Source organism: Leptodactylus fuscus, chromosome 5, assembly GCF_031893055.1.
Source record: "Leptodactylus fuscus isolate aLepFus1 chromosome 5, aLepFus1.hap2, whole genome shotgun sequence".
In the NCBI taxonomy this organism is placed as follows: Eukaryota; Metazoa; Chordata; class Amphibia; order Anura; family Leptodactylidae; genus Leptodactylus; species Leptodactylus fuscus.
This window is the reverse complement of record NC_134269.1, coordinates 97,803,238-97,822,750: the sequence shown is the minus strand read 5'-3', so window position 1 is coordinate 97,822,750 and position 19,513 is coordinate 97,803,238. Positions and strand designations below refer to the sequence as shown.

The 19,513-nt window shown below is 41.6% G+C and overlaps 1 protein-coding gene across 6 annotated transcripts in view; it reads right to left on the bottom strand.

Annotated features, from left to right (window-relative positions):
• Positions 1 to 16,916, bottom strand: part of SBF1 (SET binding factor 1) — an 83,098-nt gene extending 66,182 nt beyond the window's left edge. For all 6 annotated transcript variants that reach the window (XM_075273798.1, XM_075273800.1, XM_075273803.1 and 3 more), the window contains exon 1: positions 16,757 to 16,916. In XM_075273798.1, the coding sequence (XP_075129899.1) occupies positions 16,757 to 16,811 (55 nt within the window). In that variant the 5' untranslated portion in view covers positions 16,812 to 16,916. The remainder of the gene's footprint in view (positions 1 to 16,756) is intronic.
• Positions 16,917 to 19,513: the final 2,597 nt, after the last annotated feature.

The following is a 19,513-nucleotide window of genomic DNA, read 5'->3' as shown; positions in this document are numbered from 1 at the left end:
TCCATTCACTTGATCTGCAGCATAAGGCACATCACTACAAAATGTAGAGCCTAGTAAATGGTGAAGTGGATGAAACACTTGCCAAAGCACTGGAAAGTCCATAAATAAACTAAAGTTGATGAAAATGGCCGATTTCAAGCATAAAATGTTCACTGGGTGAAAATGAATAATAAAAGATAGTTTTCACCAGCCAGTGAAACATCACCGTAGTCTGGAAATAAGTCAGCCATGTTTGAAAATTTTAGCTTATCTTCCTTAAAACAATCTTCTCAAAAAGATCACTCATCCTTCATCCCGCATCACTCAACTTGTATATAATCTGAATGTCCAAGAACAGTAAAAGTGAGTATGGCCAGATGTGACAAAATATCCATTTAATTTGTGCCTAGTTTTTTTTCCTCATTGACACACTAAAGATGCATGAAACTTTTATTAAAGTAGCCAGTGACTAAATATATTCCTATGGATGACAGTTGCTAACCATGCTACAAAACATCTGTATGTACCCCCATCCTAATTATATACAAGGAACACAGCAATACCGAAATTGGTGCTATGTTGGGATTCAACTCCCTAAGGCAAAAGTATTACAAAACAAAAGATAGCTGGCCTCAGGTTGTGCTCATCTACCTTACCATGTATAAACATTGACTACAATTATTTACCACACAAACCGACAGTTTTCAACATTCACCAAGTCTTACAAAAACAAATCTGCCCGATTAGAATGTATACACATCCTGTGTTGTTATTCCCATCAGGCGTCTGCTCGCCATAAGAGTTTGTAGTATCGCACAGACTATTGTTTGTAATGCTACCTACAGAGTAATACACACACCACATCAAAAGTACAGAAACTTTGTAGCATAATTGCAAATAGCATGGGGGGGGGGGGAAAGAACAATAAAAGAAAGAAAATGAAAAAGAAAGAAAAGAAAAAAACACAATCTCCTCTCTTTTATAGTATTACTGCACATCATATTACAATTAAAACTGAGAACTATAGAGAGAGATCTCCTATATTTGTTCCAATGAATGACGGCCTATCCATCTCACCATCCTGTGTCCAGCTTATAAGACAACTGGTTGGAGCAGGAGACTCCCTCCTCTGCCCTGTCTGCAGTTGGATAAAAAATACTGTTCAGCGCCGTTAGCTCAGTCAACTTTAGCAAGGGAGCAGATCATCAGGAGAGTAACCCCATTTGTTCTTTGCAGGGTTTCTACAAGACATTTAATTTCAGGAATATGCAGAAAATGCTGCAGACTGTCAAACAGTAAGGGTGACTATATATCCTGTTTATTTTTTATAATGCATTTGAAGGTTCATTGTTCTGTTCAACCTGTAAGTTATTATATTTAACCTAGTTTTATCATGTTCCATACAACCATAGCCCCTAAAAGCTCTCCTGGATTTGGCCCACAGCTTCCACCTATATGTACTGCTTGCTGATGAAATGTAGGTTGAAATAATAGTCACAAGAATACAGCCCCACCATATCATTAAATACAATTTGGGGAAAAAAATTTGAATTCACTTTCAAAACCTAAAAGCTTGTGAAAATACATGCTCAATATATTGACCATCACTTCATTCTACACCATGGCTGTTTTCAGCATATTCACTACTTGAGGACCATAACCAGTTATACCTTACAGTGTGAGTAAGCTGAATTTCTAGTGAGCCGACATGAGTAAAACATGTATATTTTGATCATATGCAAACTATCTTAAACGTGTGGGTGGAGGCTGAAGAGCATTTCCTCCATTCCTTTGTGGTTATTTTAACATTGAAGAGTTAATATTGAAGCTTACAGAAACACAGCAATTTCCTTTCCAATGCTAACAGATTAAGGACTGTAAGCAGTTCTACCCATCTCCAACAGAAACAAAAGGGGTTATCTGCAAATATCCTATTATATAGCTCCAGATCCATGTTAAAGGTATTTACCGTATATACTCGAGTATAAGCCAAGTTTTTCAGCACAGTTTTTGTGCTGAAAAAACCTGCCTCGGCTTATACGGCAAGACACCTGTGGGAGGCCGCTGGAGTAGCGCTACTGCTGATAGGTGTGTGGTGAGGCAGCGTTGTCTCCAGGGCCACCGCAAGATGTTTCCAGAGCATCTTCTCTGCCTTGGAAACATCTTGGGGAGGCCATGGAGATAGCGTTGCTTCACCACCCACCTATCAGCAGCAGTGCTGCTCCAGCGGCCGCCCACAGTCAGCAGCAGGCCTACGCTCCAGTCTCCGCGCCCCCCCCCCCACCCCCACCTACAGCCGGGTGACGTGGCCACGTAAGCTCAGGCCCACACCCAGCGTGTGTCGATGACGTCTTACTGCGTCTCAGTGCAGGCGGCGCCATTACACCCCCTACGCTAAGACACAGCGTACCGCCGGGAGAAGAGGAAGTGGCGGCGGCAGGGGGAGGTTGGTAAGTATAAGAACTTTATGTTTGTTTGTTTCTTTTATAATAGGCCACTACCTGCTGGAGTATCCCCAGCAGGTAGCGGGCTATTTACCAACCTCCTCGGGTCTACTCACTGCCGCCCCCCACTTCACCTTATACTATAGGCCGCAGAGGCCGGCAGTGAGTAGGCCCGAGCCCAGGCCGCGATCCCACTGCCGCTATTACTATACTTGGGGGTCAGACCCGAGTATAATAATCGGAGCCCCAGTGAAGGTGAGGGATCCGATGTTACTCCTAGTAGGCTTCAGGTCTATATGGTAAAATCCCAGACGTCACGTAGCCTTTTACTGCTATCACAGGATTGGGCCTGTATGGCAACAGGCTGTTACTGCTAGCACAGGCTTTGGGCCTGCATGATAATGCCCCAGACGTCTGGGATATCATATAGGCCCGAAGCCTGTGCTAGCAGTACCATATAGGCCCAAAGCCTGTGCTAGTAGTAATAGACTGTTACTGCTAGCACAGGCTTTTAGCCTGTATGGTACTGCTAGCATTTCCCCCCCTTGGCCTATACTCGAGTCACTAAGTTTTCCCAGTTTTTTGTGGTAAAATTGAAGGGGGGGGGGTGTTTGGCTTATACTCAAATATATACAGTAGATTTCATTCTGATGCTTATTAAGAATAAATATGTAATGAATCAAGAAGTGGCTCTGATTAAGGCCTCAGATTCTGTAAAAACAAAAAAGAAGAACACACCAACATTCACATCTGAACTGGAGTCTCTGCCACAGTATACTGCAAGTCTGACTTTTTTTGAAAGGATACTTGACTGTAGTCTATGGGATTTATTGGGCTTCGTTTGTATCCACTGTTTTTCTTGTTCTCTGATGGACTAGAACAAGGGACACCTCAATTCTAATGTGAACTTAGCAGAACATTACAAAAAAAAAAAAAAAATTAGAGGGAGAGAAGGAGCAAGAAAAACCGGGAAGAGTGGTAGAAAAATAAAAAGGTAGTGACAGGGACAGAGAGCACTAGACATAGTTACATTACTTGCTACCAAATCTTCTTGACAAGAACCAGCTGTAACCATACTATATGTATACACTCTTGTTCCACACAAACACACAAAAAATAGTCTGCAGCAAACTCTAAGAAATACAACAAAACAAAAAATACCGAACTTCACAAACATACAGAGCCAATACCTTTAAAAATCAGGTTTATTGTTATGAGATTGAAACAAACCTTATTCTGGGCATATTTCTGCTCCAAAAAGGAATCTCTGCTACTGTAAATAAATCAGTATAACTAAGACATTACTGTATACACACCAGAAAAAGTATTCATGCTATGTATACATCCTCCCTTCATTGGTCTATGTCACAGAAATTCCTGACCTTGCTGTGAGATAGGAAGAAGAGGCATCCTCCATTCAAGGCTTCAGCAGGAAATTCATGAATGTAAAAATAGGTTCAAATTAAACTGAGGCCCTTCATCTAAAATCTATAGCCACACTGGGGCCCTGTAAATTTTGCAATTATTTTTAGAAGAAAACAAAAGCAATTCATTGGAGACAGTTTGAAATAGGCAGGTCTGGCAGGTCAAACATGGGAAGGAGCATGTATATTCATATGCAACATGACTGTGTAATGAAGGCCATATACCGTATGTATATATATATATATATATATATATACACATATACATATATATACATACACATACACACACAACGTGGCTGTCTAATGAAGGGCATGTGTGTGTGTGTATATATATGTGTGTGTATATATATATATATATATATATATATATATATATATATACACACACACATATATATATATGCAACATAACTGTGTAATGAAGGCCATGTATATGTGTTTGTATATGTATGTATATATATATATATATATATATATATGCAACGTGACTGTGTAATGAAGGTTATACATATCTAAAGAAATTGGCAGTTTATACAGTCCCAGCTTAGTAGATGAGAGTTTCAGAAATTTTACAAACAGAAACTGACCTGTTTTGTGGGTTTTTATATGTATAGCGTGAAATCTATATTAAATCTACAACTTGCGGTTTTTATCATGGAACTCCTGACAATAGCATGTAGCCTTAGGCCAAATTCACACATTATACTATGGATTTTTGACCTGCAGATTTTATCATGAGGTTCTGAATCTGAAATCTACAGCATGTTTATCATCTTGCAGATTGGTACAGGTTTTTGGTTTGTTTTTTTATTATCTTTCCATTACCCCAAAAGAGATTTAAATACACAATTTCATATGCAACTAATCCAAAACATGTGAAGTGTATTCTGACAGGAAACCTGCACCGCAGTGTTTGGTCTCAGTAGTGATGTCTGGAAAGGACCTGGTGATATCACTCACATGTCAATGGGCCAGCGATGGCAGATACCAGGGTGATGGGGACTGGAGTGTATAATTTTATGTTTCACCTTGCCTGGCCTCTGTGATTTGTACAATTCCTGGAAACTCCTTTAACACCTTAACCAAGGACATGCATGGGGTGGTATGGAGAGTGCTCAGGAGCTGAGCTCTCTCCATACATGTGAATGCTGGCTGTATAATACAGCCAGCAAATGCCGCTAACAGTTGCAATCGGTGCCGACACCGATCACAGCTGTTAACACTTTAGATGCCACGATTAAACGCGACCGTGGCATCTAAAGTGTGCAGGCACCATAGACGCCGTCATCTTTGCCCAGATGCCATGTCACCTGGGAGTCTGTTGCCATTACAAAGGTAGCGTGTAATAGAAATGAATGGATTTTGCTATTCACTAGTATTGTAGTGAATAGAATGAGCAATCAGACCCACTAAGTAAAAGAAGAAGAAAAAAAAAAGTTTTTAAAAGTATTAAAATGACCCCTTCCCTAGATTGCATATAAAAACAAAAGTAAACAAAGACTTTAGGGATCCCTGTGCTCAAATCCTAAACTATTTAACCAGTAAAATATTAATCCAATACGGTGAACAGCGTAGCAGAGAAAAAAAAAAATCTAAATAGCCAAATGGCAGTTTGAGGAATTTTGAACAACACCTTGAAATATTCTATTCTGATCTGGGAAAACAGTCCAGAATAGGACATGCTCTACCTCTTTTTGTCTCTTTCTTCACATTGACCAGGTGTCCATGTGAAAATGGGTTAAATACACTTGGGTTCATGTGCAATCCAAGTCTAGGACTGCACAATGACTATCATACACATACGACACGTGCATTTCTGAATAGAGACTACAGGTATGTCACTTTCTTCCGTCTGTAGGCCTTCCACTGAACCACAGGATTACATCACCTTTTAACCCTTTCCTTGCAGCTCTAAAACCTGCCTCTCTCCTTATCCAGCTCTAACCTCTGTATGTTCCTTTCTATCTTGCCTGAGAGACCAGGAGAGCACTGATGTAACAGTCCCTACAATGGCACACAGCCTTGTCTTTACCATCTGTGTGCAGAATCTCCAGTGTATTTCTATAATGCAGCTTGACACTGCTCCATTCTCCTTCAAGCAGGAGGCAGAGGAAGCGGTGCGAGTTTGGAAACAGCAGTACTATGGAACTAATCTACCATTTACTACATATTATATATTATTTATTGATATACTGCACGTTTAAATTAATGCCAGCTATTTGATTTTTATTGTACAGGTTTTTCACCATAAATACAGGGGAATCGGTACATCAGGAGCAGACAACAGAAGCCCCTAACACTGAATGTTTGGCCACTGTCCAATTAAGTCTATAGAAACCCAAGTAATCTCACAATATGGATAAATACTGACCAATATGTTTTCTAAAACATTTTCTTTTTATATACTTTGTCACAGCCATATAATATTTTTCTTTAGAAAAAATAATAAAATAAATAAAACAGACTTGTGTTAAATCAGCTACCATAAGAAAAGACAGGTCCCTGAAAAGCACATCATTAGATACTGAGTACAAAACCTCTGAAAGAACTTCTCCAACCCTGGGTAAAGCTACCTGCATGTTAACTCATTTTGACAGGCTGACAGCACAACTGCAATGAGTGTGAATGCCGCAGCTGCTGTATTCTCACAACATTTCCACCAATAAAAAAAAGTGACTGGATAATAACACTGCCATAGTCAGACGCTATTTCAAGCTTAACTCTGACAGGGAGAGACAAAATCCCCTGCCAGTCTCCTAGTGGTACTTTGTATTAACCCATCATTAAGAATAATATAAAATATTCAGCAATGGATGATTCATTCCTTGTGCTAGTAGTCAGAAGCAGAAGTACGGGTGGAACACATCAATACACAACCACAGCCCTACAATTGTTCAGTGAGTGGCAAGCACAAGGATGTGGTGATGCAGATGTGTCAATTAGGTGGCAACAACTCTGTATTTAAGAAACACAGGACAACTGCTCTGTGCACTAAGCATGCAAATATCTCAATGGCCAGGTCTAAAGATTATAAAATGGTGCTTGGCAGCTTATCACAATCTAACCAATGTGGTTGCATTGTCAAATATGCAACAATGCCTGCCAGTAGAAAAGAGAAAAATTCCAAGGAGTAAAAAAAATTGTATCGTATAGGGACAAAAGACACCTGTACTTACTCAGTTACATCATACTTACACACCTAAGGACTCACCCGATTTATAAATAGAGATAAAACCAGGCCTGTGTGCCTCCATCTACACAGCACAGTGTTCTAAAGTAAAATGAAGCATAACTGTATCCATCACAACATACAGCGTGCCTTGGGCTCCATGCACACAGCCATAGTCATTTTCTGCATACCATGAATAATTATGGATTTGTAGTTATGGATAGTGTGCACAGGTTTGTATACAGCAGTGTTTTTCATGGGTCCATGTGAGGGCCATGATCCTGGGTTGCAAAGTACAGAACAGGTTTTATTCTTGTCCAGTTTCATATATTCAATTGTATGAGTCTGTAAAAAAACAAACCTCACACGGTTGCCACCTGAGTGCTGTCCATTCCATTTCTCATGGACCTCACATGTGTGCATGAAGCCTGAACCTGTGACAGCAGAGGTCGGGAGCAGAAGATAGGTGCTAGTTAGGGGCTGCAAAAAAAAAAAAGGCCAAGGACACATGAATGGTGCCAAGTGGAGTATCCTTGGGGGGCAGAAGGTATATGACTAGTGCTATGTGCTTGTCTACAAATATATATACATATATACGATTCAGAGGCAGAGAAGGGGGCTGGCTGGAATCGTTTGCCGCCCTCTTGTAGTTACTGCTACATGAGCATGTTCACACACCACTGTTTGCAAGAAAACCTCTGCCTTGATACTTCTAGAAGAAGGGGAGAATAGCTGGCATAGGCAAGTCATGCAATTTAGAAAACAATAGTATATTACTAGGTTGCTTTATTTCATATTTTCATACCAGCACGCATGTTCTCCCCTCTTGAATTGGCTCCTCCACTATCAAGACAGACGTTTTTGCCAATATGCAAATGAGTTCTTTGAAGCAACAAGCATGTTTTCACTTACCTCTCCAAAGAAACAACAACGCCAATTCACAAGGATAAAATACTATTTGATTCAGGTGCCCCTAATCTATGTATCTGCAGGGGTAATATGCTTACTTCTGATGACAGGGTCACTTTAAATGCGTTTGTTTTGTTCTTTTAAATAAAATTGTGTTTTCATCATCTATCTACTTGAATGGTAGCTCACTGCAGCATCTTGCATGTCATGTGGCCGGGTGCTACTGAGCACAGAAAACCAAAATGTGTAGAGAAGCCAGTACTATACCAGCATTGCAAGTACTGTAGCTGTTATTGGTGGATCTTAGTATGGGCTGTGCACAAGAGGGTATTAATCTAAATGGGCAATGGGTGGTGGGTTTAATCGACTTATGAACACTGCAGCCTTTCTCATAAGAAGAAAAGACTGCAAAGATTAATGCAGCTAGTACGGACTGCAGTCTCCAGAAAAAGTAGATAAGTATACATCACAACAAAATACACATATGAATGTTACCCATGTCTGAAATCAGGTCAAACTACAATTTTTCCAGAAAAGTAAAAATACTCCTCCTTACATTTTTAAGGGGAATTTTCAGGCTGGGGCCCCACATTGCGGAAACAGATTTTTGTTGTTGTTGTAGATTTTGCTGCGTTTTTTTTTTTTTTTAGCCAAATCCAAGAATGACTTCGATTAGGCTATAAAAAAAAAAAAAAAAAAAAAAGGTATGTGAATGGCATACTGCACCAGAATCAGCGCCAAAATACTCCGTGTGAATGGACCCTTAGGGGGCGTTCACACTTGCACCGCCGTCTGGCCTTAGTGCTCCCATCGAATAGTCAATTCAAAAACCCATTTGTTTCGATGGGTTTTTAAAGCAAACTGCCGGTGTCCATATGAAGCCTGCCCACCGTGAAACCATTTTTTTTGCATGGACACAAAATCCTGTGTCCAAGAATTTTTTTTTTCAAAAACATGATGCACATATATTTTTTTTTACCATAAAAAATTTCCTTCAGTAACCACCAGCCAGTACAGTATTACACATATAAAATACTATGTTACCATATTGTACCTCCTTATGCCTCTAATTTGATATAGAGCTTTTCTGTGTCGGATCCATATGGACCTGCCACGTTCCACAGAATATAATATTATGGAGCTGTTCCCATAAAAGCCTTATGCTTAATTAAAAATGTATTTCATCCTTAGGAACACCATTCTGCCATTATCTACAACGACTGCAGCTAAAACTATTCAAGTTACATTAAATTACAGTAAAAAAAAATATAGAGGTAGCAAGTCATTTCTACTCATAAAGTAGCAGAGGGGAAGTGAAAGATCAATGGTATGGCAAATGGTTTCTTAATAGCTAAAGATCCTGTGGGTTTACAGGTCTAATGATGTGCCCAAACTCTCACCAGACATATTGCTCAGAATACCATCTGCTTCATTACCACGCAAACATCCTCAATTTGTTCATTTTCATCAAACAAAATGTATAATTCCAGTCTCTGGTAAAATAAAGCCTACTCAGAAATCATATCCTTACACCTAATGAAGAGAAAACAAAGTCCATTTTACACAGGCTTATTTCCTAGACTGAACAGGCCAGTCGTATACAATGATGCTAGGAGTAACTTCCTCCCTGGGAGAGGACTGTCCCATACAGAAACATGATTATAGTACGGGGTTCTAGGGGAGGAGCAGCCCATATTATAGAAGATTATGATGCTTGGTATCCGGGTCCCAGGTGAGTGTTCACCAGGCCAAACCACTATTTTTCCCCAATCCAACTCCTTCATAAATGGCTGACAGCCATGGTCAGACAATGGGAGTAAAGCTCCTACAATTCTTTAAAAAAAAAAAAAAAAAAAAAGTGATTGGATTCCTATGAAAGTAAATATGTAGAATGTCAAAACTTGTATAATTAATGTAATGAAAATAATTATTTTACTTTGAACCCAGAGTAGTATTTTTCCTGAATTTATCCCTATAGATACAGGGTTATAACTACAACTACCACTGTTGATATGTAGATATTGTAGAGATGAGCGAACACTGTTCGGATCAGCCGATCCGAACAGCACACTCCCATAGAAATAAATGGAAGCACCTGTGACGCTGACTTTGCCGGCGGCCGGCCGGCGTCACAGGTGCTTCCATTCATTTCTATGGGAGCGTGCTGTTCGGATCATCTATTAGAGATGAGCGAGTACTATTCGAAACGGTAGTTTCGAATAGCACACTCCCATAGGAATGAATTGGAGTGGCTGGCGCGCAGGGGGTTAAGCGGCAGGACGCCGGCCCTGGCTGCGTCCATTCATTCCTATGGGAATTTCGAATAGTACTCGCTCATCTCTAGTAGATATTAATAGATCTATTTAGTTTATTTGTTTCATAGGTAATGTTTTATTATAGTCCCCATTGTTCCATATGGGATATATCCCCTATTTGGTTGATCACATGAAAATGTGGCAGCTTAGCTACTTTCTCCATCTAAGGCTGGGTTCACACTACCTTTGTTAATGTCCATTGCAGTCTACCATCATAGGATGAAAGCAATGGGCATTAAACTGTTGAAGAGAATGGTCATAGACTGATTCTGTGTCCGTTCCCATTGACACTAATGTAAACGACATGTTAGAGGCTATCGTCTGTCACTTTGTTTACTTTTTAACGGAAGATAAAGTTGTCGGCATTGCAGTGAAAATGTAGCATTACATGATACCAATACTGAAATAAGAGACTATGTGATACATGGTCAGGCGGAGCCTACCTGCATGGGACCTGCTCCTCACACACCATATCTCCACTCTGGCTAAGTAAGGGAAGTCACAACTAGGGATCTCCCTCTAGGATATCAAAGTGCAATAATTGGACACTGCATGAGTCAACCCCTTTAAGGTACAACACTTGAATATTCCTTTGGCGAAACTAACTGTTATGCCTGACATTGTCACCTATTTATTTAAATGGAGGCCACGTAACCGCTCTCCCATCGAGGGTGCTAGATCAATAATATAATCGGCTGAATGCCATAACTACTTAGATTTTTTGCGAATTCACATGTAGTGGCTTTTGACTCACCATTTGACAAAGACTTTAATCTGATCTAAAGAGGCAGGATCAGACATTAAAGTTGGAGATACACATGGAGTATTTGTAGCTGTTTTGCTGCTGATTTTTCTTTGATTCTTTGAACCAAAGGCAAGAATGGATCTGAAAGAAATGGGAAATATAAAGAGACCACGTCTCCTTCCTGTTCAATCAACTGCTGGCTTTGGTTATAAAACCATAGAAATATTTCCACCAAAAAAAACAGCAAAAACTGCATGTAGATATTCAAACCAAGATATGCCTCCAATATTACAGACCTTTAGCAGTTCAACAACTTGTATGTCTCCCAGCCGATAGCCACCCTCGGTGCTCCAGCTGTTGTGTAACTACAAGTCCCAGACTGTCTACTTGAAGCTACCCATAGAGCATGCTGGGAGTTGTAGTTTCATAGCAGCTGGAGTGCTGAAGGTTGTTGATGCTTGGTATAACAAACTACACAGGGTGACAAATATTACCTACAATGACATGTGGTAGCAAACCATATAGAAATAGCAGCCATAGTCAGGCATTTTACTGATTTTAGCATTCTAAAATGTACAAGATTTATTAAAGTTTAACTAAACTTTCCAACAACTTTTGATATTCTGGCAGTATTTGTGTCATTGAATACATTTTGTAATATACTTTATTAACAAATTCTGCATCCTTTCTGTGAAATCCTACATTTTTGTACTCTTTCCCTTCGTGTATTGAAGCTGTTTCTGCCTCTCACTGAATATTACTGTGTATAGGAGTATAGCTGTATAACATGTAGAGCAAATGGGGGGGGGGGTCACGTCAAATAGATATATCTCGAACATTATAAAACATACAAAATGCTTTTATTAAATTGTCTCCTTTCATGTGATACTAGGGTTGCAGTGCTATCTAAATTAATTCCAGAGATATCACTGGTTGAAAACACAGTCAGGCCCGGTTCACATCTGTGTTCGGTACTCCGTTCGGGGATTCTGCTTGGGGACCCCCTTAACGGAATACTGAACGCATTAAAAAGCAGTTAGCTAAGAAATCACACGGACACCATATTGTATAGTACTCCATAGAGCTTGAAGTACTTTTCTCTCCGCATGACTCATGCGCACACCGTGCGGAAAACACATGGACACCATTATAGTCTATGGGGTCCATGTGGTTTCTTAGCTAACTGCTTATTAATGCGTTCGGTATTCCATTTGGGGGGGTCCCCAAGTTGGACTCCCGGAAGGGAATAACGAACGGAGATGTGAACCAGGCATCAGGACTAAGATATTTATATGCAGCTTTATAATATGCATGATCTGAAAATCCCAATCTTGACTGTGTTTTTAACCAGTGATATCTGAAATAATTTAGACAGCACTGAAACCTTAGTGAGACATGAAAGAAGAGAATCACCTCTTTCACACAAAAAAGCATATTTGTATATTTTATAATGTCCAAGATATGACTGTTTGAAGTGCCTTCGCCTCATTTTCTCTAGATCTTACACAGCCCCGTACTCCTCTACACAGTAACATTCAGTGGGAAGCAGAAACAGCCTCAATACAGAAGCAAAGGAAAGAGTGAAAAAATACAAGATTTCACAGAAATGATACAAAATTTGTTAATGACAAATTTTACACAAATTCTGACTGTCAGAAAGTGTAGATATGCTTTAAAAGGCGTGTCTTATTATATTTTGAGACCAGTATATAAAATGCTAATATTAAAGTGTTACATAACACTTCATTATATAATGTAATGATCAATGACTATTTACATAAAACCTGAAATACACCCTAACACTGGGTACGAACACGCTGCCGAATTTCTATCAGAGAATTCTGTAACGTGCTCCTCTGCAAGACACCACAGCAAAAAAAAAAAACTCTGGACTGCTTACCCTCTGGAAGACGGAGGGTAGTTTGAACATTAATGCTCCACAACTTTTTTCATATTTTCCTTCCCTGCCTTCCAAAATTCATAACTTTTAAATTAGTCTGTCAACATTGCTAAGTGAGTTTTGCGCGCACTTTTTTTTTTGCATTATTTTGGGGTATATATGTTTTGATTAGCTTTTATTAATGTTTTTAGGGCATGTGAAAAAAAAAAGCCCACAATTTTATTATTTTTTGCATTTTGTTCCTATGGCATTCACGTTAGGTTCACACCTGATCCTGGGCTCACGTTCTTCGGATCCACTTGGTTTATACACACATAGTGATACTTAACATTTATTTTATTTGCATTATGTCTTTGTTAAATTAAAAGGTGGGTATATTTGTACTTTTTTTCCCCCCTCTCTCACAAGAGAACTTGAACCTAGGATTTGCTGATCCCCAGTGCAATGTGAACTGCAGTACACTGTATTACACTACATCACACATAGGGTAAGCGCAATAGGGAAACGCAGTCAAGAGGCACTTGCTCAGCCTCTTGGCTGCCATGCAACCCCTCACACCTAACAATCTCATTGCGGGAGATCCGAGGGGCAGGGGGAGACCTTGAAGTTGCCCTAATTGTTAATGATCATGGCATCTGTGGGGCTAAGCCACCGGGGTCTGAGTATTTTCTGAGAATTGTAATACAGAGCCGAAACTTGGAAGTACTGCCGCAGCTACAGCTCCTCCTGTGCCAATGCTATTTAGGTACCTCAACCACAGTTGACTGAGACATCTAAAGGATTGACAGCCGCGATCAGTGGAGGCACTGTACCCACCACCATGTATGGAGAGGGCTCAGCTGTTGAGCCCTCTCCATATGACCTTAGCAACACCATGACGTACAGGTATGTCGCGTTGCTACAGGGTTAAAAGTGTTGCTAGGTGTCTCCATGCTAGCTAATTGACAGTTCCCTCTCTGTTGCTAGGATAGATTCACCCCCATGGATGCAAGACTGATTGGAGCAAGTGGAATGGGGAGGGGTCTTCTCTCTTCACATAGTGAATGCAGATGGGAGGGACCGGTTCTCATTACAGACTCCTGACAGGATGTCTAACTGCTGAAACTGAACATTCTACAGCATCTCACAGCTTACAATATAAGAAAAGCCTTCTATGAACTTTAATCTACTTCTGGCTACTTGCGTGGTTACATATGTGTCATGTCTGCATATGTGGGTGACATATACAGATGTGTCATGCCTGCTTGGTAGATTCTACAAAATATCTACTCAGTATTTGCAATTTAGTGTTCCTGTATATCCTATGTTATCACTTGGACTTTTCTCAGATATTTGCTTTTGTACAGTTACTACTGGCAGAATTACATGGAAACAAACCAAACTAGTTATAATGTAGAGGGGGAGGGGCAGACCCCTCCTTATTATACACACCCACAACCTCATTGTAAAATGCAATATGCGTTACAGACAAAATGGGGCCATCAGCAGCAGAAACACTGGTAGGACATCAAGTGTAAAAGCTTACAGCCATAGAACAGGCTGCCACCATGACACTGAATATATTTCAATTTTTCATGAAAACTCAGGTAACCTTTAAAGGAGTTATCCGGGAATTATTCTGTATGGCGTAGCCTAAGGACAGGCTGGAAGTGCTTGTGCAGTGGGAGGATGCAAACAGACAACTCCTGCACACGTTGGCTGTTTGGGACTACATCTGATCCCTGTTTCATACAGTGCACAGAACCAGGAACAGATGACTCTGTACACTGTGTAGTGGTCAGGCAGCTTATTGCATCTCAATGAGACATTTTTTTGGGAAGTCGCCTCATCAAACAACAATTGTAGCTTTTAAACTTTGCACTGCAATAACTGACAGGCTACAACAGGGGTAGGGAACCTTTGGCTCTCCAGCTGCTGTGAAACTACAACTCCCAGCATGCTCCATTCACTTCCATGGGAGTTCCCAGAACAGCAGAGCCAGTATGCATGCTGGGAGTTGTAGTTTTGCAACAGCTGGAGAGCCGTACGTTCCCTACCCCTGGGCTACAAGGTCACTTTATGTTGGGGGGTTAGTCGGAGTATGTAGATGAGATCTATATAAGTTTCATGCACATTGCAGTAGCTATTTCTTTGTGATCACGCTCCATCTGTACCCTACTACTTAAATATTATAGGAGTTTTCCCACAAACAACCATATATAGATTTGTAGACAATTAAAACTAAAGCATTGTTGCAGTTGTAAAGATTTTCTCTCATCATCTTAGTGGTGACAGTAAGTTTTGATAAGCTGCTAAAAGCTACAAATGCAGGAATATTCTACAGCTTGGGAATTAGCCTGTATACAATAATAATTACATAAATGAATATATCTTTTTATGCATATAATGTGCTGGTATAACCTGTCTGCTGTAAAGAAAATTTACTTCAGCAGGGTTCTTGTCACTGCAAGTTATACTTTTCTTCAACACTTAGGGTAAGCCCCTTGCAGATGATCATATGAATGGTCTGTGTGCTATTCAGGTTTTTTACAGATAGCACACTGACCCATTCATTTCTATGGGCCCGTACACATGACCGTGAATTACACAATCTCGTGTGCAGACCAACAGACAGTCTGGGGCTCAACATATAGAACTGGTCTTATTCCTGTTCGATTTTGCAGCTCAGCTTACGTGGGTTCTCTTCATTGATTGTAAGGGGTCGCAGAAGCATGGCCAGTGCGTGGTTGACACCTGTGTGTCCCACGTACCGTTCATTAACGGCAACCGGTTATCACACGGTCATAGGCAACCAGCTTTATTCATACCTAAGTGCTCTGGAACAACAGCTACCTCCAATGAGCTCCTAATGCACATCCAACCATGGCTCTGCTGAGTGCAAGTTTATTTCAATGGAGAGAAGCTGCTGCCAGACAATTCTGACAGCTGCTTATCTCATGGTTCAACAAAACAATCAGGCATGTATAAGGACTATACCCATTCCTGCCATTGTGGGATTGAAATTTACCAGGTGACATTTTTTCCCCTCTTCCACATTGCCTACTTTTGTCCTTTTACATTCCTGACCAAACTCTTGACCATTCCTGAGAAATCAGCACATTAAACTGAAATGTACAACTACCATCAGTACCAGCCCCCTCCCCGGCATGATCATGCTTTCAAGAGCTACCCAGTTGGTAAAAAAAATAAAAGAATACATCTTTAAACAACTGACAGAAACCCAATGCAAAATGACTGAAGATTTCTTATGATCACTGACTGATAAGAAGGCTCATACTTCAAGGTGGACTCAGATCAGAGTCTCATTTGTACAGAAGAGAAGACTTTAGTGCAGCGGTGATTGGAAAGCTGTGTGGAGTGTTCTATAATACATTTATTTCTCATTAGGATACCCAGGGCTGAGGGATCAGGTTACAGGCAATAGAGGATATCAGGGTGGGGAACGTAAACAAGTACAAATCCATCCTGAGCATGGCCACAGCTTCCAGGACACCTGTACATAAGGAAGGAGCTGACAGGTGCCATACAGGTCTACATGACACTGCTCTCATGCAGTTAGTGGCTAGGAAACATATGGCACCTTTGTCGTATAAATATACCCCTGGAGGACTATATATAGCAGCACACACTGGCCATACATTACATGGCAGTGACTGGGCACCGTGTATTGTCACAGCTCGGCTGCATTAACCCTCACAGCAGCGGGCACACTTTCACTTTCAGTCCCCACTCTCCTCAGCAGCCCCTGCACACCCCCTGCAGCTTTCATCCTCCCCCATCACCGAGGTACCTCACTCAAGCCCGGGTGTGCACACATTCCCAGTCACTTATGAGCCCCTGTTCCCCTCCCAGTCCCGCCCATTCTCACCTCTTTTGTTAAGGTCATATCCCACCAGCAGGAAATAATCTGCCAATCTCGCCATGTCCCCGTTCCCCGGGCCGCTCTCTCAACCCCGAACTCCTCCCGCTGCCGCCGCCGCCGCCGCCATCTTTCCTGCCACCCCGGCCCGGTATTGCGCATGCACGAATCCAGCACGAACGGGTGGGGTCTGCAGGAACACGTCATGGGGCGGGGCGGAGCAGAGGTCAGGGGGAGGGCATATCACGTGACGTCTCCAGTGAAAGCTTCTGCAATTCGTCGTCAAGTCTGCGGAAGTGGGCGTGGCCACCGAGATGTAGGCGGCTCGACGACGAGTGAGGGGCGTCATCTGCAGTTTTGGGCGCTGTCATGTGGAAGCTGGGGCTTGGGTGACAGAGAGGAGAGTGTTATTGGGAGGAGCTAAGATGTGACATCACAGATGATACATGTTCTGTCAAATGTCAGAGGCCGCTGCACTGGAAAGATTTTGGGAAGTAGCTGGACAGTGTGATAGTGATGTGTGCTGGATGCTGAGTGTTCTATGTCATGTACATCCCAGGACTCCAGTGTAACTGCCTAGATCCAGTGCATTCCTTTACTGGGAGTATACACAGCACTGACCAGTACACTGACCAGTACATAGGATAAAGGATCCACATGTCATTAGGAAGGTTTTCTCATCTGTACTACTGAGGAAGAACAGAAAACATCTAACGTGTATGAAAGTGGTGCAGCTCTCCCCTTTATTCTCATCATGGGTGTCCTAGGAGTGAAGGCACCCACAATCATATGTTAACAACTTTTTTTTTTTTTTTTGGGGGGGGGGGCAGTTTGTGCTCAGGGTAACATTACATACCTCTCAACTTTCAAAGAACAGAAAGAGGGACATCAGCTTAATACCTACGTCATCTCCCACCAGTTTTTTTGTTTGTTTTTTTAAACTGTAATTTTTATTTACATTTTTTTCATAACAAAATGTAATTTAAACAGACAAAAGTAGAAATGGTACATTTCAAACAGGAACAGAGATTATGGAGGGTCGACAAACGACCCAACAAGACATTAAAAGAAAAAAGAACCAAGACAAGGGAGGGACCAGGTTCAGAAGCCGCGTAGAGCACAGTGCGTATCCCAGAGGGACCAGATGGAGTTGAAGGCATCCAGGATGTTATTAATACTAGCCGTCCAAAACTCCAGACTCCACATCTTTCATACGGGCCATGAGCTCAAGGCCAGAAGGAGGGTTCACTTTCCTCGCGCTTACAGCAATTCGGGGTCGGAGTGCACGGAGAGCATAGCAATGAAGCAGGATCTGTCTGCGGACCACTCCTGCTTCATTCTCTATTGAAGTCAACTCATCTGCGTCCTCCAGACGCAGATGAGTTAAATCCGGGACATACCTCTTGCCAACCTGGACTGCTGGACACGACCCACAATCCTGGACTGTCCTGCAGATTGGGAGGTATGACATTAGTCTAAACAGAGGTGGTGAAGCCTAAACAGCAGTATAGATCATATCTGAACTAGGCACCAACTACTAGCTGTCATAGATTTCACAGGCTGCCCAAGATGTACCATAGTTACGAAGGGGTGTTAATAATTGTGGTGTATCTGTTATCGATGGACAGCAGATTAACATACCACATGATGTTTAATGTGACTTTTTAAAGTTGTAGGAAAATATGCGTTGGTGCACATGATTTAGTATAAATTACTGTACATTTCTTGCTGCAATCTTCATAAATCATGACAAAACTAAGATGTGTATATACACCATTAGGATACCCATAGAAAACAGTGACCTGCACAATAGCTCAATTTAATATATAAGAATATGCTGCAAATATTTTATATGTGGATATGGCATCCACAGTCATGGATGAGAGGAACTGGGAACATTTTTGTTTTTGTCAGATCCTAGAATAGAAAAATATAATGAGCAAAAGATTTTACAAAAAAATTCTAAACAAGTAGAAGGTAGAACTTAAAGGGGTATTCCCATGTCGCATTCTCACCAGTCTTCGATGCTGTAAATTCTTCTTTCTTCCAGCTTTGTTGCGTCATTGGTGGGCGGGGTTACATATGCAAAGCCAGTGGCGAGAAGACGCCGCTTCTATGCCGCTGGCCCTGCGTGTGCACTCCTGATGCAGCTAGGCATCGGACGTACAGCCTTCATAATGCAACTTAGACCCGGCATCCGCTGTAATAGAGAGGCGGATGCCGGGGAGTGTTAGACGCCCTCCCTCCTCCGCCCCCCTCCCCTCCGGAATAGCAGCATCGCTCCTGCCGCTGCTGGCTTCATGCAGGGCAGGAGCGTAGCGATGTTGCAGGCACCTGTGCTGGCGTCTAACCCTCCCCAGCATCCGCCTCTCTATTACAGCGGATGCCGGGTCTGTATTGGCAGCCCCTTCCCCCCCCCCCCCCCAAAGTGTAAACTCCAGGCTCGCTTCCGTGCACTTAGCCCCTCTTCCCTCCCCCTGAGAGCAGCAGATACATCACTTGACTTTTGACCAGATAAGTCAAGGGATGCGTCAACAATGAAGTGAATAAAGTAAGATAGTGGACAAACAAAGCAGTTTTGCTGAAGCAATGTATTTAGGAAAAGTCTTACATTCACATTAACAAGCAGTATAGATAGGGTCCTTGTGATGGGACAACCCCTTTAAGATGTTAGACGTAACCAGTTATTGCATGTGTGCTTTGCATCTGTAGGATGCTGATACAGTTGAAATAAATGGTAGAGGAGGAAGTTGCTGGCCTTCTGCT